The sequence below is a fragment of the Centruroides vittatus genome, unplaced genomic scaffold (assembly GCF_030686945.1).
Source record: "Centruroides vittatus isolate TY-2023 unplaced genomic scaffold, ASM3068694v2 contig_393, whole genome shotgun sequence".
NCBI classification, from domain to species: Eukaryota; Metazoa; Arthropoda; class Arachnida; order Scorpiones; family Buthidae; genus Centruroides; species Centruroides vittatus.
In genome coordinates this window covers 1,975,688-2,000,743 of record NW_027122209.1, presented here as the reverse complement: position 1 = coordinate 2,000,743, position 25,056 = coordinate 1,975,688, and the positions used below count along the sequence as shown (strand labels likewise).

The window sequence follows — 25,056 nt, the reverse complement described above, 5'->3', positions numbered from 1 at the left end:
AAATGATCTCGCCAAGAAGGACTATAAAAATTAATTTTTCTATATAATTTTGTATTGTGCCAAACTTAGTCAAACTATTGTCGTTTTGCCCAAGTATTCCACCTACTAATGCTTTTGTATAAAGAATTTTCTTTCTTACGAGCATGTTTTGAACGAAAACCCGAAATAAGTGTTCTGTGAAATTAATAGTGAACTGATGAAGGAATCTTGTCAAGAGATGTATGCAACAGCGCTAAAGGATAAAAAGATTCTATCTGAAGTACGATCTCAAAGTAAATATAATATGTTTAAGAAATAAATTGTTTTCTATAAAAGTCCTGCATTTTCATCGAAAATCCTCCATCTTTTACTAGCGTGTCCCCCGAAGAGATTTTTCTCCAGTTGGCAACTCTCCCACTCTCCCTCCTTCCTTCGAAGCCACTTCGTCTACTCCACATCATCCGAAGATCATCGACCTCTTCATCTTACCTTCCAATCGACCTGTAATTCTAGGAAAGAGCGTCCGGGAGGAATCGAAGAGTGAAGACTATCGACAGTAAAAAACGGTGGCTTCGATCCAGAAACTCCTCCGATCGTTCTGGTATTTTTGTCGGGATTGGAGGACGACGGAATGAAATTGGATCGGAGAAGAGCGGCCGGTTCCAGTCGCTCCCGGCGCCGACCGCTCTCGGGTTTCGTGGTGCCGCCGGGTGCCGACGTCATTTGTTCGTCATGGAGACGGTGGTGGTGGCGGCCGTGGTCGTCCTGTCGTTGGTGTTCTTGGGTTCGCTTCTGTCCGTCGTCTTACTTTGTCGTCGCAAGTATCGCGGCTCCTGGCCCGACGCCGGGTGAGTCTCGTTTTTCCTTTCGATTATTCGACCTTTCCCCGATCTGGGGACCGTCCGGGAAACATCCTTCGTGCCTTTCTCTAACCTGTCAATTAAACTGTTATAAATGGTCCTCGCGGTCCGTTATACGCCTCTTACTACTTTACTTAACTCGACAGACCGAAATAGAATAGACATTAAAACGATACAGATCTCATTTTCCCCAAAGAAATTAATATTAAGAAATTCCCCGTGTCGATACGCCGACATCTGATCAAATCGTGAAGTAAAACTAAATTTAAAGTAAAAGTTTTAATTGACGAGTGATGGGATTATAATCGGATCATTCGCTCAAAGCGTGACTAAGTCGACATTTTTTTTTAACCTTCTCTTTACTTTTAACAATGTATTTCTTACTTAAAATAAGACGGCTGTATTCAAATTCTTCTGGACGAAAATATGCTAATTGAGGCCATATCATTATAATGTAACTTTATGCAATGTCTCTGGTTATTTCGCAGCTTTTTAGCAGAATTTACGGGTTCAAATTCCTCTTTCTTTCGAAATAATTATGATGTCACGTTTACCTTTAATACGCAGCTGTTGACCAATAGTGTTTAGGATTAGACAGCGAATCGTAAAGTAAATTTTTAACATATTTAAAATTTTTTCGAATTAAGAAATTTTATTTCCTCCAATAATAACATTTGCATAGAAATATTTTTAATATTAACGCTTGTAACTTATTACAAAATGTTTTTAATAATTTATTATTAAATCATGATTTAATAATAAATCGTTTTCAGATTATAAAATATAATCTGAAAACGTAAAGAATACAATAATACTTGTATGTTGTTTGAAAATAAACACAAATTTTCTAGGGAGAACTTTTTCGACGGAAAAAGATTTTATTTTCGACTTTTTATAAAAGGAAATGCATTTCGGGTCATAAGCTCCTCTTCAGTACTTATCACATATAATGATAAAATTGCAACTTTAAAAACTTTAAAACTAATAAAAACTGGTTTTTAACTAGTGTTTATTAAAGTTTTTGTTTTTACTTCTTTTATTTGTCAATTTTTTCTATATTTTATCAAGGTTTATTTTCTAATTTTACAGTTTTACTAGTTTTACCTTACGTTTTTTACACTTAGTTATTCCAGTTGTCTCCATTAGTTAAATTACAGTTTTATCATTATATGTAATAAGGACTGAAGAGGGACATATGGCCCGAAATTCATTTCCTTATATAAAAAATAAAAAATAAAATATCTTTCTATGGAAAAAGTGTCCCTGTATGATAAGTTCCCCTTAGCAAATTTGTGCTTATTTCCAAACAATATACAACCAAAAGAGAACAACAAGCGATCAAGTACTACACTTATTAAAATTATCATCGATAATCGTTATTATCGATACGCGATTCGGGAACATTTGAATATGTTACGTGTATATTAGTTTGTCAACGTACAGTGCAGGCGTCCACTTAAGCATCTAGGGACAAAAGAATGCTTTTCTGAACTCTCCTCTAAGTAGGCACTACCAAGGCCTCTTTTTAGTAAGCCCATTATGGGTTCGGCTAAGCCAGGGGTCGGAAAGTGCGGCTCGCGAGCCACATGTGGCTCTTTGCATAGACGTTTGCGGCTCTTCGGACATAAACTCCAATCTCACCTCATCTCAAGCAGCATTATTACTTATGAGTTTATGAGATACAGCCGCCGAACAAACTTCAACTCGTACGGCATACTCTCTACCATTCTTTAGCCCATCCGCACATGACCACTCGCGTTGATCAATATGAATCGCATGCGAGTGGAAGCATTTAAAGCATATCTATATATATAAACTATTGAACGCGTGTCCGTCCGCCCGTCCGTCATTGTAACGTTATGCCGAAAACGGCCACTAGAGGCGCCCATGTCGTGTGTCGTATTTCGCACATTTAAATTAACAATATAAATTATTATTTACATTAACAGTATAAATTGTTATTATTCATTTGCCCAATAGCCAATAACAATATAAATAATTCAGTATATTTGTAATAGGAATTTATTATTGTCGCGGAATGCCTGTAACGCGCACTAGGACACAGTTGGTCGGCGATCGGCCAAGCAGTTAAGCCTCGATGCGGCTCTCTGGTACTTTTGGTGTCTTGTTTCCATGACAATTTGGCTCTTCTCACTTAACAAACTGCCGACCCCTGGGCTAGGCCCACAATGGAGCGACTGGATGATGAGGGATGAAACTAGACGTACACGGACGGACGGACCACTCCGAATAAAAGTGTCCCCAGAGCGGTAGGCTGCCACCTTAGCGCTCGGCCATCTGACCGTCTGTAATTTATTATTGTATTAGAATTTCCAATGGCAGAGCGAGACGCTAGTTCTTGAATCTCGAATTAACTCGTTCTTTGGAGAGAGCTGCTAAAGGTCACGTCCGAATACTTAGCGCAAGGTTCTCGGAAAGAACGAAAACCTTTTAGAATTGAATTGATATTACTATAAAAAATGAATGTAACCGTGTGACATTTGTCTGATATAGTCAAAAGAATACACCTGAAACCTGTTCAAAACAGAAAATTCCAAAACAAAAACATTTCGTACCGTGCGATTCCGGTTTACACAGGTTTTACCGTACATTTATATCTCGCTAATGGCAGGTTAGGATCCGTATAATAAATACCACCTTTCTTGTTCTTTTATTTGCCAGTGCATATAAAGCTCAAAAACATATTTATATTATCGTTTATTGAATACGCAAATAGCACTCAAGTAAAAGTAAAAATAATAAATAAAAGAAACCACCCCAAAAATAAGTAACATGAAATCGCTATACGGGTATTTGAAAAAGGCCATACACTTAAAACGAAAACTGTTAAAGTGACGTACGCGTAAGTAATTTTCCATTTAAGCAAACGAGTAGACAATTTTTAACTGGAATTTTTCTTATTAAACTTTCGAAGAAGCGAATAACGAAAATAATCTAAAATTATACAAGCAATTATTTATTGTGACATCAGTGAAGAAAGACGACAGTGGGAATTTATGGGTCTACAATTTTTCAAATTGTAGCCCAATAATAAGTAAGTAGTGAACAATTCATTATATACAGTGGTAGCGTTCGTCTTGAAAAGACGTATTCAATGCCTTAGGCTTGATCTCTCACCACCTCGCTTTTCCATTGCGAGACTGAACGAATTCTTAACGAATACGTTAAAAGGTCCTCTTAATGCTCGTAAGATGATAAGAAAAGACTCGTAGACAAATTGGAATTTAAAAAAGACTCATTTCTTTTTCATAACGTAGTTTATTAATTTTTTTATAATGTAGATATATAGAATAATACAATACTTGTACATACATTAGGCCGGGGAGAAACTGAATGGGGTACAAAATTAATTCTAATTTTATGTATTAATAATTATTTAATTCTTCCTAAATGGAAGGGGTTAGACTCGAATAGTCCCGTGTGCGCGGTTTTGGAAAAGAATACAAAATATACATCAATCACTAAGCGTTCTGTTGATGTAAATTTATAATTTATTAAGTATTCGAGGCATTACGAATTTCAGAGTAGACGACCAATTGGTGAAGGACGTTACCGAAGTAGAATTAGACGACGTCCAATCTCGATTCGATATAGATAGCATCTTGGCCGACGATCGATGGATAGACGATGCCACGTAAGTCCGAATACAGCTTATATCTTTCTCTTTGTCGCGAAGATATTGCTAATTCGAACTCAAAATTTAATGGTTCGTTCAAGGGGCTTAATCCCGCACTGTTTAGCCATTTTGAAAAAATGCCGTCGTTTAACCGAAAATTTAGTGGCTATGACAAGTGTCAGCAAATCTGGCAAACAGTTAGATGAAATTGTAGAAGTGGCTAAAAGAATCGGACCGAGAATCGACGATGTGGTTCAATCCATGTATCCTCCTTTAGATCCTCGACTTCTGGAAGCCAGGTAAAATTATTTCATTGTATCGATACCACTTTCGAGTCGGAGTTTTAGTCTATTGTCGCGTGTTTATAGGATATCATCGGCACAAATTTCTCATTGCCTTCGAGCCGCAGCAATCGGCGCTGGAGCCGTCGAGAGGCTGGGATTTGGCGGGCCATTTTTTACCCTGTTTTAACAAAATGAAATACGTAGAATGTCCCTTTAATAATAAAATGTAATCTTTAAGAATTGTTAATAAACAGCATTAATTTATAGGGATGGGAACCGCTATGGGCCTGGGTTTTCTCTGGGGAAATATCTTCACATTTTCCTCTCGACCGCCATAATCGACAGTGAGTATTGGACGAGCGGTATCAAACGATGTTTCTCTTGGAACTTGGCGCGGTAAATGAAGAAGTCGATATCTGTCGCTCTCGACTAAAACACTCCATTCCCGTTTCGTTTAAACGATCGTACTTTAATGTGGCTACACGTATATATGCGCGGCCGCATGGCAAAGAATCAGAAAAATTAAATTTTCACGTCTGCAAACGAGGAGAAGACCAATCGGTTTAAGACTTTATTTGAGGCGTAAAACGTGACTCATAATGACACGTATTTTTAAAATATGATAGTTGTGTGACAGTCAAACTGTTTAATCTAAGCTACTCAATGCATAAGTTTGTATCAAAAACATGAAAATCTGGGATTGTAAATATCCAAATACCTAATATATTTACAATTACCCGTTAATGACAAATAATTGGAGAAATTTTAAGTGAACAATTTTCCTAAGATATAAGATGAAAAATATATAGAATACTCGGTGAAAATGAATATATTCAAAATAAATTATGCACCACAGCTGTATAGTTTCAAAAATTCCTAGGCTAAGTCCATCTTTTTAAAAAAATTCGCTTTCTCTTGTATTTTTTTGCTCTTTTCAATGATGATTGTTATAAATTTCTAAACTAGCCACAAAACAGAGAAAAGGGGATAAAAAGAAATGCAAATTGGAGATTAGTTTCAAAATCAGTCACATTCACAGGCGTTACTCTTCACACCCAGAAAAAGTGCAGCATTCAATGCTGTCTGGAAGGAATGTACACGTGCTCTGTCAATTTCCAGATGTAAAACTATCCGTGGAATGTGAAATATCATTTCTGTTAACGCAGATCAGTTGCGATGATCAGCTTGACAGAGCTTTTGTAAAGCTGTTTTATCAAAACAATGAAATTTCTGTGAGTGCTGCAGAGTTCCGACGCTTTAAGAAGTTGCGCCGAGGTTCTTTTACTTTACGCTCTCATAACATTGAACCCTCAATTTAAGAAAACTGCGTGCTTATATGTAAAATTAGGGCAAGAACGCAAATCTATCGCTGCACAAGTAGTAAAAGATATTGCCCTTTCAGAACCGTTCAATGGACAACATATCGAAAGCAAGTTTTAGCAGTGCATGTGCAGCATCGTGGTAGTGGATGTGCCATATGTCAATGTATGGAAAGTACTAAAATATGCTGCATTTTTGTCCGTCTAAAATTAGCCATGTCCAACAGTTGTTTGAGAGGGACAAAATTCACCTGAGTTTTGTGTCGAATTTGTTTGCTACAATAGAAGTGGATGGTGCTTGGCAATAATAGATCTTGTAGAAAGATACGCATATAATTACTTTATTGAAACAGTGAATACCCATAGCTGTGCACTCAAGCATCCAACATCCACATGCATGCCAACTGATTCCACTACATTCGCCCTAAACTCATAGTATGGTTAAATTAATTAAAATATCTATAACCGTGAGGCAGATAATAGTAAGGACACCAGACGTGGAAGGTAACCCTTGTACCCGCATCTTGTAGTAATGTCTGAACCTGCAACTCTGTCGTCTCACCGTTTTTGCACCCTGTATGTCACGCTACCATTCAGCGTTATGAAGAATTATTACTCCTGTCTACATTGATAATGCTTACTGCTCATATAGTCATGACAACGTTTTTATCTTTATATTGTATAGCTTTAGGCATAGTTTTAAGTTTAATTTTAAGTTTATTTTTTCACTTTGTATAATTTATAAGTATAGTAAATGTAAAAGCAGTTAATACCAACTGATGAGAGACTATTTTCTATTGGAAAATAGTCCGAAATACATTTTGGATTTTTCGGTTTCCATACTTATGTAGTCATCTTATTGTAGACCCTCTTTTTTGTTTTATTAAATTGTTTTTACTTTGATTCCTGAGCGTTTGTGCCCATTATCATTGGTGTGATAAGCCCTTACTATTATCTGCCTCACGATTATAGATATTTTAATTAATTTAATTATACTTAGGGCTAAAAGCAATTTCTGTAATAATTTTCATAGTATGGTGTTACTTCACTGCCAAATTTATCCTTGTGGACCACGCTCTTCGAATAAAAATGGATATCATTTTTCTTCGAAGAGCGTAGTTCGTGAGTTCTTCCCAGAAAAATCCGAAAATAATAATGTTCTATAACTGTAGCAGCGATCATTTTACGCAAATTTGGGATGTCTCCACATATCAGTTGCTATGGTAATATTTCATCAAGAATAGATTAGTCTCACGTTTCCCACGCATGGCCACCTCGTTCTCCTGATTTTAATCCATGTGACTTCTAGGTGTGGGATAATTTAAAACACATAGTTTATCGAAGTCGTATTCCTAATCTGGAAATTCCTAGTCTTGAAAGAAAGTATATCGCACAGCATGTGCGAGGCATCAAGGAAAGCCAGTTACATAGGGCATTGAAGACATTTCTTCGACTTCAGGTTTTACAAATTCTAACCGAGACACATTGAGCAGTATCGGTTTTACTGTTAACGTTATAGGCTATATTTTCTTCTGCACGCCCATAGTGGCCGAGTGGATAAAACAATTGAACTAGCAATTAAGATGACAGGTCCGTGCTTCACCAAGGGCTGGCTCGAGTTTTCAAATTTTCTTCATCTGTTTGACACCTAAATAATGATCAATTTTTAGTTGTATTAATTTCCTTCAAGCTATTTACAACTGTTTTTTTATTTGCTACGGAAGCATACAGAAATCCGTTGCATTTGATCCGCTCATATTCCTCCAGACAACGTTGAATAGAAATACTTTAAATAGTATCATATCTGACATATTACGAGAGTTGTTCAAATATAAACGAATTGCTTTGAACAAATTTCAAAGCATTTTATTGATTAAACCTAGGGTAATTAATGTACGTGAAATGTCTCTGTTTTGACATTATCACACTATCTTTCGTTGTTATCCACTTCACCTGAGGATTTTTCTTATTCTGAGGATTATAAAATATTTTATTTAAATTTTCATTTATATTTGAACGTTTTTCTCCGAATATTATTTGATATATTTTTGTCCGCTTTTTATCAGATGATATTTTGTGTATGTCATTCTAGTCTTGTCAATACTTCTAGCATACAATATCTTTGTTGTATTTTTTATTTTATTTATATTTTTTGTACTAATTATATGGCACATTTACAGATGTGCTGCCTTAATTCTTTCAGTCACTCATTTGGCATTGGTTTCCAGAGTTGTCTGCAGAGTACAATCGGATTATCGTTGGATAGAAGAAACATTGTCCGAGATGGAAGAACACGTGCAGGTAAAATTCAAATTTCATTAAGCTTGTAAATTGTGTTGAATTAAATAAGAAAATTGCACATTAAGACATTTTACTTTAAATATTTTTGGATTTTTCCATTTTCCAATCATTTTAACTTTATTGACTAGGAAACATAAATTAGAAATTTTGAAGACAAGAAATCGTTGAACTTTCATTGTTGTGTGATGCACAAGTATTATAACGGAATGTGGGGCTTTTTTAATCTTTTTCCGCCCTATGGTCATTAAGTTGCCTTTCTTTAGCAAGACTATTATGGGATCAGCCAGCCCACAACAGCGCGACCGGTAGTATGACGCGGAGACCAAACATATTCGGAAGAACCAACTCGAAAAATACCTGGAGTTTTGCGACCTGTTCGGTTTCCATCCCGGATTTCCAAAGCAGTAGATTACTACCTTAAACGCGCGGCCAGCTCATTTAAACTAATGTTTTTGGATGTTGTGTTCAACGCTCACGTCTCTTGGTGCACATCATATAGTCTACTCGCGACAAATGTCGATGTTTTGTTTTGTTTTGTTTGGTTTGGTATGATTTATTTGTTTACGGCAATATGACACGTAGACGATCTGCTTAGGGAAAGCCTACCCGGAGGACTTTCTATGCGAAACTGGCCCTTATTTTGGTGTTACTAACGTGAAGAAAACACGGTAAACTCCACGTCGCCAGCCCGTTAGTGAGGCGCAAACTCGCGATCAACTCCAGTATTGATCAGTTTTGTCCACTGGGCAACTGGTGGGTGATAATGTTTTGTATTGCGAATGTAAGACGTCATAGCTTCTAAGGCCTGATTTACATGAAGTGTAAGCAGTTGACATCCATCGAGCAAAAGTGTTAGTACAACTGTAGAATAAGTTGATAACACCGAAACTAATGATATAACACAAAAAATTGAACTAAATTGAATAATGAGATTCAATATACAAAATAAGCAGACGTTCGAAATCTCGAAGCACTGAATAAGTGTCTTGGGGGCGTGGACGATTCCAAAGTGGAACTAATTACTCTCAAGCGGATTCGTAACGTCCTTTTAAAAGAAGTTCTGCTCATTGGCAGAGAGCCAAAGCGATGGTGTCCACTTTAATATTAACACAAACTTAGATCCATCATCTGTCGATTGCTAAATTGTCTATAAAAGTTTTACGATCGGCTTCCTCGGTATTGCAGTGGGATAAGGTTGGCAGATTTCTTCGACTGGATTAAAGGACATTTAAAAGTGATTACTGCTATCATTTCCCAGCTTTCACTCCACTTCATCCCAAAAAAAGTAGAACTGAAAGAATTTTTAGTTTAGAACTGAACATTCTATTTGTATACTGTATTTTAGATTTTAATTTAAAAATTGTCATCATCATATTGACTTTAAACATTTTCAAATTTTAATTTAATTTAAAATTTGTTTGCACATACCTTATTGCACATTTTCCAAACATATTCAAAATATAGGATATTTAAAGTATAATGTATAGTCATGTGTCTGTGCAAAAATGTCTAACAGCCATCACGAAACACAAACATTGAAAAATGAAAATAAAAAACACAAATTGTGTCTTTTCCCGTTTCAATAAAAGACAAGAACAGTTCAGCTAAAATAAAGAATTGTCCTTCGATGTAAAAAAGCAATCCTAAATGGGGCTGAATCACAATATTAAGGACAGTTATTTAGTTAATTATCGAATATTCCAATTCAACAAATAATATGCAGGTCTGAGTGCTAAAACTAACTTTTTTTTATGTGACCCTTATGCGATTTTTTAAGCTGAATTAAAAAATGTTACTAGTTTTTCTGTATTACGTAAGGTTTTTCTACAAAACCATTTTTATTGGATAAATTGACGCTTTCTTCGCGTATTTCGCGCCCATATTAGTGACACGTTTCAGTATCCGTAATTTATTTAATTATGTTGTTAAATGCATTGGGTTCAGAAGCAATGGCCACCTAGAAAACAATTACAACCTGGTATAAAGACTATTGTGAGGAGCAGCCTGGTGAACCGAACGAAAGGTCTGCCGCCACCCCTGCATATTAATGAAACAGTTCATAAAGGCTTTACCAAAGGATGAAGACTGTTTTTTCTTTTTTTTTTTTTTGGATTTATGCAAAAAGTTTCCAGCTTTGTCCGAAGCAAAACTAAAAGAAAATGTACTCACAGGACCTGATATAAGGAAATTAATATCAGACACAGAACTTCTTTCTGCAATGAACGATAAAGAACGGGATGCCTGGATTGCATTTAAGGCAATAGTTTCAAAGTTTCTGGAAAAAATAAAGATCCCGATTATGAAGTATTAGAGAACTTGTAAATTAAGTACAATGAACTGGGTTGTAATATGAACCTTAATGTACACTTTCTGAACTCGCACTTGGATTACTTTCTTGAAAATCTAGGGGCTGTATGTGAAGAACAGGGCGAAAGATTCCATCAGGACATTAAGGAAATGGAAAGAAGATTCCAGGGACAATGGGATGTCAGTATGATGGCGGATTACTGTTGGATGATGCATAGAAACATTCCAGATGCAGAACATATGAGAAGATCCAGGGTCCTAAAACACAGTTTTAGGGCAAAAGCACCAAACTAGTTGCTTATGTTGTGTTTTTGTACCCATATATGTTAATAATAAACTGAAACTGGTAATTTTTTCCTCGTTAAAATAAATTAAAACACTATTATACATATGTATATAATATGCTTTTATGAATTTTTGACAATACTTTGTAAAGCCTTTGTATCAAAACGTTACGTGGTGGAAACATTTGAGATATTAACCGTGTAATTATTGTAGATATTTTATTAAATGTTAGCATGTAAATGAAGCGCACAATCGCTAAAGATCTTGTTAAAGACGAATTTAACAAGATTTATTCTTAGCAAAATCTGCAAAATATTTAAAAAGAAATGTAAATAGTTAGTATATCACTCGTAGGACGTACCAGTACAGTATTTCGAAGGTGGTATTGTGTAAATATTTTCCTCCAATAAATAATTTCTTATTAATACATCCTGTCTCAGAATTTATCGACTAAAGGGGGTATTTATTTTTTTAATTTTTTGCTCTGGAGTAAAAAGTTATATTAATAAGTAAAAATATATTACTATGCATTTTTAAAATAATTTATACATTTATTAATTTTGATAATAATTTATATTATCAGATTCTAAGAGAAGCGGGATTAGCAGTTGAAGCTTTTATGAAATCTCAAGCGAATTTTAATCCAATTGGTATAGAACATCAACAGATAAGTCCAACTTGAAGTATTCACCTAATAGTGTATATCTAGATACATTTTAAATAACTATCAAGTTGACTATTCAAACATTGTAAATTGAATTACATATAATCAATTATTTGTTTAATTTTTCATAATTTTGTACTAGATCCGGTTTTAAATATATATTATTTAATAAATACAAAATATTTCTTTTGATTCGTCAAGACTGTATTTATCTACCACTTTTTTCTTTACTTTTAATTCTTTTCATCCCGTGGGCACTATTAGGGCATTTTTTCCAATCCCATCATGGACTTGGACGGGCCCACAACAAGAGCAGCTGGTGGTGACGGACAGGATCCGACATATCTAGGATAAACCATCTCCAAAAAAATTCATGGAATTTTTCCACCCACCGGATTTAATCCCGAGTTCCCCAGAACGGTAGACGGTCCTATTAACTGCCTAGGCGATGGCGATGCCCAGTGATGGCGGAATCAGATTCGCCATCACTGAGCCGCGCGATGATTTTAAGGTACCCACATTAAATGTTTAAAAAGTATTAGGATTTTATAAAGTAAAAAGAAAATTTGATAATTTCAAAACTGCATAAGTAATGTGAAAACGAGATCCTAATGCTGTCGTGAAAAGTCACGAAGGTCCTTAATTATGAATCTCGGGTGGAAAAATCATCAAGTAAACAGAAGATTCCCATTAAACGAAATATTTGTTTCTGTTATAATCACATTATCATCACCTTTACATTTACACAGAGATTATTATTATTTTTGTCATATAGATTAAAAGGTTAAATAATGTAAAATTTGAAAGCATTTTTGTTATGTTTTTAAATACTCAAATTAAATATTTGACCCGCGATTTGGAGTTAATAAATTTCGAATTTAATGTTGAGCCACCTCTGGAAAAAGGTTCATCATCACTGGCCTAGGCCACACGGCCGTCCTTAACTATCTATAACAATTAAACATAAGAACTATTAAATAACATAGCAATATCCCTTAAATATTATGTATATTACAATACCTTTTTTGTTAAGTAATTTCTAATTTAATTTCATAAACGCCATTCAGGGGGAAAAAAAAACGTAAAACATAGACCAGACCATAATTGCTTAAATACATTGATTACGTGTTTCACACTCAAAAATTCAAATTTATTAAACATTAAAATTTATTTTTTATTATATATAAAACAGGTAATTAATTAAGCTCATAAAACAATTTATAAAATAAAAAAGTATATTGTCCATCTAATTTTTACATTGGTATAATAATTTAATTGCTTAATTGCATATAAAATAATTATCCTGCATAGAAGAACGAAACCTCTTTTTAAAAGACATTTTTAATTTAAAGTAATAAACGTCGCTTTATCGTAAAACAAACAAAGATTAGAATAAAGTGTAACTTTGTACATAATGTGCAATTAATCTGAATTGCAGTGGAAGTTGGTTACAGTCTGTCCAACTAAATAAGAGGATTTTTTATGAGCGATTAGTCAGACTTGTTGACAGTAAGACATGTGACTCAGAAATAAGCGGATATTAAATAATAATATAATTAAATATACTGTAAGTATTGTTAAAAATAATATACTTATAATAAAATTTACAATAATAAATAATAATTTCACTTAAGACCTAAATAAGCTAAAGTTTATTTTAAAGTCTTAAATTTAGGTCTTAAAATTAAATAGTTTTAAATTGTAGGCCTATATATGATTGTGAATAGTTTCATTAGAAGTAAAAATATGATTAAAATATAATTCATTGTAAAAACAGAAAGACAATATTTAATTATTTAATAGAAAAAATGCAAAAATAGTTTTATTTAAATTAGTACATTTGTAACGCAAATTTAATTGAAGTTTAAAATAGTATCTTAGCTTGGCTGTACAATGTTTTCTCATCTAACCCAAAATAATGCCAGATTCAATAGATATATCGGTCCTTGAGCTATGCTCTCAAGTAGAGTTAATGTGTCAGGTTGCCGATAGCTGGCGTGAGAGTCGCACTACGGCGAGAAGTTGATTTATCTATTTGGTTAGTCGGTAGTTTTACCGTTTTCAAGCAACTTTTTTTACTGTTCTGTCAAAAAAATCCTATTCGTAATTACCTTTTTTGGTTAATGTTACCCTAGGATCCAAAATGGCGGCGGGGGAAATTTTTCCCTACGTTGGAGACTGCGACGGGGAAAAAAATTTTCCCTCGATTCAAGATGGCTGCGTTTCCGGCCGCCATCTTGAATTTCTCTGCACACTCCGCGGATATTAACCGAAATAAACAATAAAAAAAAAGAATTTTTTTACTCACTTTTCGATGGTGGTTGCCTGCTTCTTCCTATCTTTTTTTCCTTTCCGAACGTATTTTTAAATATACGCCCTTTCTCGTACTTTCTTTTACATATTACGGTCTCGTCGATTTCCACCGTTTTATTCGGCACTCCTTTTTTAAACGATGTCAAATTACTCAAAGCTATAAGCAATACCAACCGTATGTGATTGGACCAATCGACTCCCGTTTTTCTGGATTTGCCCGCCGCAATCGCCGAGGTCGTCGCCGTACATTCCAGACATAGTTAGTGCCATATAAACGACAGAATGCAACTCCAAGAAATGTGGCCAAATTTACTTTTAAATGTTCCATCAAAGGCAGAGGTCTTCGTTCCGCACTTACTACATCGCAAGAAACAGCTTTCTCTATTACTCCGATAGTATAATTTGCATAAAGAATCGCAATGAATGCAAACGGACTCGGTCGGCTGTATGCCTAATTTTACAGCAAATTTCAATGCGTTATCGATACTGGGAGGCAAACCTGGTTCCAAAAAGTCGTCTTCAATTAACATGGAGAAATCACGGGTGGTGCATTTCGACCAAAATTCGTCGTTGCAACTCAAATCTGCAAAACTACTCATTATCGAACAATTGCAAATAAACTATACGTTTACCGATAATAAATTGTGCGAGAATGAAATATCGTAACGAAATAAAACAGCAATTATTCCAATACGCAATTCGTCTCAACACTACAGCAAACGATTCCAACTGGAAACTAGTCGATTTGCATAAAATTGCCTGGAAAGGAACAGAATCACGTCGTAGATCATGCATTTGCATATTCGTTCGTAACACCCCTACGTATTTCCCGCCGATTTTACTCTCGCACGACGCTACGAAAAAGCTCCCTCTACCGTCGCAAATACACACTCCGTTTCGAGGTTACAGGAAACTCGGTCACGTCGAACGCAGGGTCGAAACCGAACGGGGAAAAATTCTCAACGGCGTCGACGTCACGACTCTAGGGAAAATTTTTTCCCCGTAGTAGTCTCCAAAGTAGGGAAAAAATCCCACCGCGCCATTTTGGATCCTAAGGTAACATTAACCCATTTTTTAATTTTATATATTGTATAAAGAAAGAAAGAGTATATTTGGTTTATAAAATAGAACATTTAATAAGATAATAATTTTAAAAACTTGAAATTACAGATGAGGATGTGAATAAAACGAAAATATAATTATTTTCGTTTTAATTTATCCAGGTTTTAAATAGAGAACTGTCTAAAACCAGTAGTGATATTCGAAATAGTTAACAAAGAGTTCGCTAGCAGAAAATTTTTCTCTAACAATCACCGACAAACAAAATGGAAGTTTTGGCTAGAAATAAATACAATACCTTTTCTTGCGATATATCTAATAATCAGTGGCGTATTTGGAACGTAACGAGCCCTGGGCGAAGACCAGGTAACAATAGTATATTAGTGCTATCGGCCTTTTTTTTTTTAGGCAGAGAAATTTTTCACCCCGAATGGCACTGCTGATAATAGACAGATGTCATCGTCTCTCGAAATACAATATCCTTTTTATTTCGCTGTCCATAGCCCGACACGTGTTCCACAGCCATCTTGTATTATCTTGCGCGCGTGAGATTGTGGGATCTCTGTTATAACTGGATCTAGTTTCAAGAACTCTCTTGAATCGATCGCGATTAAACCTCGTTTCGGTCGAGATTGAAACGGTCGAGAGAGATCGCACCAAGACATAGTCCCCGACCTTGCTCACAACCTAGATTGAAATGCTCGGTGCGAACGGAGTATAAGGCTCTAGTTTAGTAGTGTTACAGAGTATAATACGTATATTTTAATATATTAAAAAAAACCACTGAGAAATGTTCCGTGTGTTTAACAAGGTTCGGAAAACTGAAAATTTTAACAACGGGTTCGGCCGAACCTGTGCGAACCCGCTGAATATTATCACTGTTTAAAACTGTTATATTGCTTCATATTGTGAATGAAAGTTTTATACATAATGTTCTGAGTATAACATATATGTTTAAATTAATACATAGGTAATGGTAAAATAAGTAAATAAATTTGCATTTTACTGTTTTGTTTTATTACATATGTGTGACAATATAATTAAGAAAACCATAGCTTATCCTCTAATACATTTAAATAACCATAGAAATTTAATCCAGATATAGGCAAACTATTTTTCAAATAATTTATTAACTTTAACACTACATAAAGTGTGAAATACAATTTTACTTGATTCAGTAAAGTGAGAAATAATATTTGGGATAAAATAGTTTTGTATTTTTGACACGAGAAATTACATTTCTAATGACACTCACATTGGCTCTACATATTTTGATAATCTACTATATAAAGCTGAAAAAATAGGCAGTCTCTATTTCTTTCTTTCTGTCACGGAATGCCAAAACGGCCACTAGGAGCACCCCTTGCTATTATTTAAATTTAAATTAACAATATAAATTATTTTATATTTATTTTATATTTTTACAGTATAATATTCAGTATATTATTATTTTTATTTGTAATTTAGTATGTCCCGATGCCCATCGGGCCTTTCGACTTGTTTATACAACACTAGCAGATAAGCCCGGCGTTACTCGGGCAAAAAGTAACGATAGCGAAGATTCAGATTATTACATTATAGCCAATCTTACCCGTTTTCACAGAATACAAGAATTAGGTCTCCCTGTTTCCAGCCTAATTAAAGAATTTTTAGATGGGTCTAAAAATATATTCGATTTTCCGCAAAAACGCAAAAAACCGCATCTGCGCCTGTAAATCTTGCACGCCGCTTTCTCTTAACACTTCCATTGTTAAGGAATACTCTTCTTTCATCCCCACGTGGTACCCTATAAAATGCAGGTAAAAATAAAAATTGCATCTAAAATAAGTACAGTAGAAGCTGAGTTCTTTAGGATAAGCATTAATCCTTTCCCTCTCCCCGCGGGGGGGGGAATTTCGAAAAATCCCTTCTTAATTCTCATGACATACCTTAACTGCGTCCAAATTTCAACTTTCAACTCCTAACCGTTTGGGCTCTGCACTTATTATTATTATCATCAACCCATCTCGATTATATTATAAGATTCTGCACTATCAAAAATAGAATATGAATGAAGATTTATTGATTGCCTACTACACCTCTCCTTTATTTATATAAGTTTAAAACATCACTAATATGTCTTTTTTTTAGACTCCATGTCATCACTAATCACTATCTAATAATACAGTACTTTTTTTGTAACTCTTTCCATCCTGTGGGCACTAAGAGGGCCTCTTATAGCAAGTCCATTATGGGTTCGGCCAGGCCCACAATGGGGCGGCCGTGTGGTGAGGGATGGGGACCGACATATCTGGACGGACCACCCCCCGAAAAATTCCTGGGGATTTTTCGACCCGTCCGGATTCAATCCGGGGTCTCCCCAGGGCGGCAGGCAGCTAACCTTGTACTGCACTATCCAGACATTATCTAAAATACAACATTGATTGTCACGGCATTGTCACCAACCAAGTTTCGGTAGAGCCTTTATTTTCCGCTCTTAAAATTATTAAATATGATTTAAGAACTTCAGTGAATGCTGAATTAATAGAAATGATTTTTTTGTAATCAGTAATTCAGTTTATAGCAGAGATGAAAGATAATAAGTTAATCAACATGGCAAAACAAGCAACTTGTTTTTTACCAGTCTAAATGTTATATTTCCCATTCTTGACTTAGTTTAATGTATCTGTATACTTATACTAGCTGACCCGGCCACGCGTTGCTGTGGCTCAAAATGTATGTATTATAAATGTATAACACTTCCCCCGTGGGGGGAATTTCAAAAAATCCCTTCTTAGTGTACATTCTCTTGACGTACCCTATTAAAACGCAATCAAAAACGCGTCTAAAATAGTATAATAAAAGCCGAGTTCTTCACAGTAAGCCTTAATCCCGTCACTTTTCCCGCTGGGGAATATCGAAAAATCCCTTTTTAGTGTATATTCTGTTGACGTAACCTATTAAAAAGCAATTAAAAACGCAAAAAACCGCACGTAAAATAGTATAATAGAAGCCGAGTTCTTCACGGTAAGCCTTAATCCCGTCCATCTCCCCCCACTGGGGGGAATTTCGACATGTATATTATATAAAAACACGTGCGTATTCGAATGCAACGTTGTGTCAAAATTTCAAAGGAATCGGTAGGAACAAACGAACGTTATATTTTATTTATATAGATAGATAGAAAATGATCTGCTTCAGTCCATTCTCACAGAAAAGCATAATGCCTGACAGAAAAGCAAACTTAGGTCGTCGGAAGTTAGCGCCATCTGTTGGACATAAAAGCCTTAATTCATATATAAATATATTTTTGAAAGGGGGGAAATGGTGTAGGGGTATGAAAAATAGATAGTAGCCGATTCTCAGACCTACTGAATATGCATATAAAATTTGGTAAAAATCTGTAAAGCCGTTTCGGAGGAGTAAGGTAACTAACATTGTGACACGAGAATTTTATATATAAGATATTATCCAATATACTCGTATATTATGTACTTTACAACATTTTTATTAAACTAATTTGTTTGTATCAGAATTTATTTACTATTTTTATTCATACACGCTTACCAAATACCAATGCCATCATCAAACGAGTCAATAAATGTGAACTTATATATTCGGTAGATGTGTCAAACTTTAATGTTTAATTAATTTTTTAAAATCGTTTTATTTTGTATTTTTTTAAAATAATCAGAATCGTCGTCATTATTACTGTCCCGGTTGTTATACAGTAAGACCTATAACAAAGGAAAAGAATGACGATCAGTCAAAAAATGATTTTTCCAGATTTTTACACTTTTGGACTCGGGAAGCCTTGAAACATAGAGAAGTGCAAAGGCATTCGGGGTTTTTTCTGTACGCACGGATGTTAGAATGTGTATCAACCGATTTAGTTCAACCATTTTCAAGCTTAATAACTCTTGTGTTAAACCATCCGACTCCGATTCAAAATCTTGCCTCCCATACAGTCTATCATTCGCACATACAGAAAAAAACTGAATCTTTTGCAAATCTCGACATTTCGAAGTGCCCTGAGACCAAAAATGCGAAAATTTGGGGTGGGATCATTTTTTGAACTATCGCTACACTTTTCCTCTGTTATATATAGGCCTAACAACAGAAAAGTAAAAATTATCGTATTGACTCATTACTTAGAAGCATATTTTAGCTTTGGAAACAAAAAGTTTCTACGTTCTATCTTTATTAGAACTATATTTATTGATGCTAATATTTTGAGGTCACGTGATGACGTCAGAATTTTCGGGCCTACTTTGTTAACAAGTCCGCCCTTGGTCGGAGTCGGAGTAGAAGTCGTGTAAAAATCTACCGACTCCACAGCCCTGCTTCTAACTCTATCAAAGTTATTAAGTGCCTGTAAATATGTTGAATATCTTGTCTAAATAGTTTGAATTTCTTCTTTTTCCTCTAACAGCCTATTTTTGAAATCCAAGAACTAAATCTACTGACTTTTAATCCCCCTCTCTAACCTGTTAATAACTTTTTTTGGCTCAACTTTAATCCCTCTCTATTATCTATATATATAATCGAGACGAGTTGATGGTGATGAATAATAATAATAATCAGCGCAGAGCCCAAACGGTTAGGAGTTGAAAGTTGAAATTTGGTACACAGTTAGGAGATGTCACGAGAACGCACACTAAGATGGGATTTTTCGAAATTCCTCCCACGGGGGAGAGGACAGGACGGGGAAGAGGCTTAACCATTCCATCAACAGTGGAGGTGTTAAGTAACAATGGAATTGTTAAGAGAAAGTGACGTGCAAGACGCAAATGCAGTTTTTTTCGTTCTTTCAAGAAATCGAACATGTTTAGACCTATCTAAAAATTCTCTAATTAGTCTGGAAACAGGGGACCCAATTCTTGCATTCTGTGAAAACGGGTAAGGTTGACTATATCGTAATAATCTTAATCTTCGCTATCTTTTGTCCGAGCAACGCCGGGCCTACCTGCTAGTTAATTAATAAACACAGTGTAAATTGTGAATAACGTATATCATAGCTCCTTTCTGATTGCAAACTACAGTAATTCACTAAATGGTTTACACGAGTGTCAACCAACGTCTTATTAAAAACAGCAAACGTGATCTTTAGCTTACGTATTCGGAATGATAAATATATTAAAGTATTTTATTGCTTTTCATAATCTCTAAGGCATTTTCTAATTATTCTGCAGAAATATATTAAACTCTGAAGAAATTTTAAATGCCGTACTATAGATTATAGAGAATACTTGAGTGATGCTCTATAATCTATTAATAATGTATATTCAGGTTTAACTATAAATTTTTGACTCCGTTTTCTTCCCCTTAACAAAAACTCCCAAAAATATTTAAAAATGAACACAAATTGTAAGCAAAACACAAACAGTCTAATCAATTTAAAGTCTGAAATCGTGAAAGTGACAGTTAATAGAAATATAGCCTAAATATTAACGACATTTACGAATAAATAATGTTCAAAACCAAATTAAAATAGTATTTATAAGCAGTTGTTTAAAAAACAAAAGAAATATCTGAGTTAAAAACAAAAAAATTTCATATATTTATAATTATAAGAATTTCGAATGTTAACAGCTGACTTTCCCTATTCTCAAGCCAAACTTTCGCCGTGAAGCGATTGAAACGCTCGAAGTGGCAGAAATATTTATTACTCCACTATCGTAGCATCAGAGCTATTGGCAGAGCAAGGACCAGTATATCTATTGACTCTGATCGTTTTCATATTGACTATAAATATTTGCAAACTGGTTTCGTTTAGAATTTAAAACGTGTAATCGTAAGCCACAGCTTTGTATTGAGGAAAATATGGATTGAACATTGATATACGGAATGACTCATTCGGGACTGAACACTTACTTTGTTCAATATCTCACGTTGCACAGTCAGATTTGAATAACATGTAATGCAAAACATACATTGGTGGACTGTTTCGTCACGAAATAAAGAATTGTTCCATTCGTGTTTCATGCTCATTTTTTCCATTTTATGAAGATATTCCACACAACAAGTGTTTAGTCCCGAGTGAATCACCCTGTATAAGGACAGGCATGCGTCTATGCCCATGCCATTACATTGAAAAAATGAAAATAAAGGACATTTGGCAACTCTACCTATAACTATAGAATTTTGGTGAAATTCCTCTTACAGTTTTACAATTCTATTTTCAAAATTTTCTAGTTTTTGCATTGCATTAAAGATAATTGAATTTCAACGATAGTTCCGTTTTTTTGAACAAAGTAGATGAAAAATTTTGTCTAATTCAAGCCAAGGCCCTGCACGCGGGATGTTTTAGGAATTTAATCCCTACCATTTGACAATTTAAACAGAAAATTACTGTATGAATAAAACATTATATTGTATATAATGTTTTATACGTTTTATATACTCTAGACTGTTATCAATAGGTTAAAAATCTAACGCTCTGCCGACTGAGCTACTCGGGCTTGAATTAAACATTAATTAGGCCTACGTAACATTAGCAAACATGGCGGATACTTTCAAGATAACTTATAATCTTCAGCCAAGACAGAATGATAAGTTAAATAAAATAGTTTTAATATATGTTTATTTATTGATATATTTTTAAAATTTACAAATGTTTAGTACAACAAAACTGTCGAAATTCGACTTCTGTTTGTTTATACTTGCACATACATTTTATATAGCTTATATAAAATAAAATATCTGTTTGTTTGTCTGTATGTTCTTTTTACTGTTCAAAACTCTGACCGATCCAGTCCAAACTTTTCAGAGTTACTTTCTATGATCCTGTAACATGAAATCCGGACATCTCTTGATTTCATCTCAGTCATACTGTAATAATTCATGTTTAATGCATTATTGTATAAATAACCATTGCATAGTAATTAGTGAAGGCTCCAACGGTCCATGAATCATATTTTTAATGATTTCAAAGAGGTTAGAGGACTTTTTAGTTTCTGCCCGAGAAACGTAGGGCATAGCTTGTATTTTAAATGTAAATTATTATTGTTAAGTTAAATTTCCTGGAAGAGAACAATTAGACCTATTTAATGAATGTTTTATTAATGCCAATCATTTATTAGGTAATTAATAAAATCGATTAATATTACTGTTTTATATTAAATATCCTTTTCCTATTACCGTATATAAAATTATATAACATAAATTATTAAAGTAGAGATTTTATCTTCATTAAAATTATGATAATTAACTGAAATGGTTTACACGAGTGTCAACCAACGTCTTATTAAAAACAGCAAACGTGATCTTTAGCTTACGTATTCGGAATGATAAATATATTAAAGTATTTTATTGCTTTTCATAATCTCTAAGGCATTTTCTAATTATTCTGCAGAAATATATTAAACTCTGAAGAAATTTTAAATGCCGTAAGTAATGGCGGTTATCACAAAATTGTGTAAAATATTTGAAAATGTTTTTTTTCTCTCTTTAAAAACACGGGAAAGTTTGGTTTAAGAGAATTTATAACTGTCCGGCGATTCAATCAAATTAATAACGCAAGGAAATAATAAAACTTCAACAATATTTTATTCCTCAATTCGTTAATTATGTTATAATTATGATTAATGATTAGGAAGATGTTTAATAACTAAATTTATCTCAGTACATTTATAAAAATAATCAAATTAATATACACATTATTAAATTAGATTTAATATTTATTTAAAGATGGAAACATTAATGATATTTTAAAAGAATAATGTCCTCTTAAATTACACGCGATAATAAGGTTAACTCAAATCATTTTCATTCCTACTCGCTAGATGGCACCACCGAAGAAAATAAAACATTTTTATATCAAAATATAAAAATTCTAAGATTATTCTTCAAAAGAAATTAATAAAGTTCGGCACTTCTTAATTTTTAATATTTCTAATTACTATTTTAAAAAATCTTTTCTCACTTTACGACAAAAACAAAAAAACTCGATGACGTCGCTTCAACAAAGGATATTCGATCATAAAAATGCCATAGAATTGTTCCGTGATAAATAAAATGTCTCCTCTTCTTCACAGTTAAAACTTATTAAATATCCCGAATTAATTATGTTTCGGATGTAACGCGAAAGCATTTTATTTGTATTAAATTGTTTTTGTCCTCACGAAAGCTTGGTATGGGGCCCGCTTTACCTCTGGCCCCTTTTGCCTTTTTACGTACAAATGAAATACGTAGAATGTTTATTAATTAATAGAAATCAGTCAGAAAGATTTTATTCTTTGTTAGTAAAAGTAATAATAATTTATAGAAGTAGAAACAACTACGGTTTCTCCGGGCTCGGGGAAAATCCCCAGCTCCTCCCTACAGACGACCCTGATGATAAGTCTTTTTATTTTATTTTAACAAATTCATTTTAAAATGTCTTAACAGCTGTTATCAAAGCAATTGAATACTTACTGTATTCTTAAAGACAATCAGCAATATTTATTATTATTATATAGGTGTACATTTAATACAATATTTGCACTTAAATCCCTCAAAAGATGGCGTAAGCGTTGTAACATAAATTTGTAATAACGTTCTTATTTAAAAAAAGAACAAATCAATTCTTCACATTTACGTTTTGTCTATAAATCAAGTAATTATCGACAAAACATAAATGCAGAAAAATAAGATATGACACACAATTATCATATATTTAACCCGTTCTTTTCGACAGATAACTACTGTATTTACAAACATTGTTTTAAAACAATAAATTTATATTTAAAATTTCTAATAATTAACGCCAAATATCGATATGATGTTATTTAAATAATTGTGAAAACCTTTTCAATGTTCGACGATATATGAATATTCATTGTGGCAGATGACATAGTTAAATATTATTTTCGATGGCAAGATCCTGATGTAGTTTCAATGCCCATTGACCATGTTCTAAATAGAAGAGAAAATTCTCTAATGATTAAACGAATATTTCTACATCAAATTTGTTATTTATAGCCAACAAGTAACGTTGAAAAGTTATAATAAATACGAAGTATATAATTATAAATGAAAGATGTCTGTTCATTACTCTCGAATTAATCGATGAGTAGCCCATAATACCAATCGAATTAATAATAATAAATAATTTTTCTTCGTCAGTGGAATTAGAAAATAACGAAGTATTTATTTTTTTCTTTCGTATTTTCATCTACATTAAAGAACGTCGATTTGATTTAATGCCATAATTTGATTTCAATATAATCATTTGATTATGGTTAAAGAAATATTGATAAAAATGATAAATGCTAAGGGTGGAGAATTAGGAAGTACCATTGACAACAGAAGAAAATTATAATGACAAATCTCTGCCCATCCCGGGATAATGTAGCTATTAAAACTCAACATGAAACTGGGTGTTCCCGAACGCCAGAAGTTAAGAAGAGCTGTATCTCAGACTGTTGTCCGAAGTGGGTGTGCAAGAAAGGAATGTCATATCAAGATCAATTCACTGTCATAAGAAACTTATAAAAACGACAATGATGTATGGCTTTGCTACATTGTTGCACTTAAAGAATATATTTGACGTAGGAATTAATATTACGAATCGTAGAGCCTACTTTATTATTTTATGATATGGATGGGAATAATCGTTATCGTTTTTCACTTATCGTATTATATCAATGCGTTTTGATGTGCCATTTATTTATTATTATTATTATTTGCATTACATTAACGGTAATATTATACAAGAAATAAGAATGTAGACTACAGAAACTTAATATACTTAAAATTTTTTAACATTCTTTTAATGCTTAATTCTGCATTCGGTGTTAGGAAAATCGTATAATTTTGATGAGATTTCCATAATGATATGTTTCTTATAAATAAATTATAGATTTCGTTTTCTTACCTTGCTTATTCAGTATATTGCCCACTTTAGAATCCACTTTCAAACTGTTCTGATTATTCTAACGTAGTTAAATTTTTTATCAACTAAAGTCTATTTTATTTTGATGTTATTTTTAGACAAACAAATTCAATTTGGCAAGAATTTTTCTACATTTAAGGAGGAAAAAAATTCAGTTTTTAAAGATGACATAAATATCAAATGTTACTTAAATAT

General features: G+C 33.7%; 1 protein-coding gene across 1 annotated transcript; it reads left to right on the top strand.

Annotated features, from left to right (window-relative positions):
* The first annotated feature begins 697 nt into the window (after positions 1-697).
* LOC136976130 (transmembrane protein 98-like) lies at positions 698-11,826 on the top strand. Its single transcript, XM_067271342.1, has 5 exons — positions 698-827; positions 4,384-4,494; positions 4,578-4,775; positions 8,260-8,380; positions 11,556-11,826. The coding sequence occupies exons 1-5, from the start codon at positions 712-714 to the stop codon at positions 11,652-11,654; spliced, it is 645 nt and encodes a 214-aa protein (XP_067127443.1). The 5' UTR covers positions 698-711; the 3' UTR covers positions 11,655-11,826.
* Positions 11,827-25,056: the final 13,230 nt, after the last annotated feature.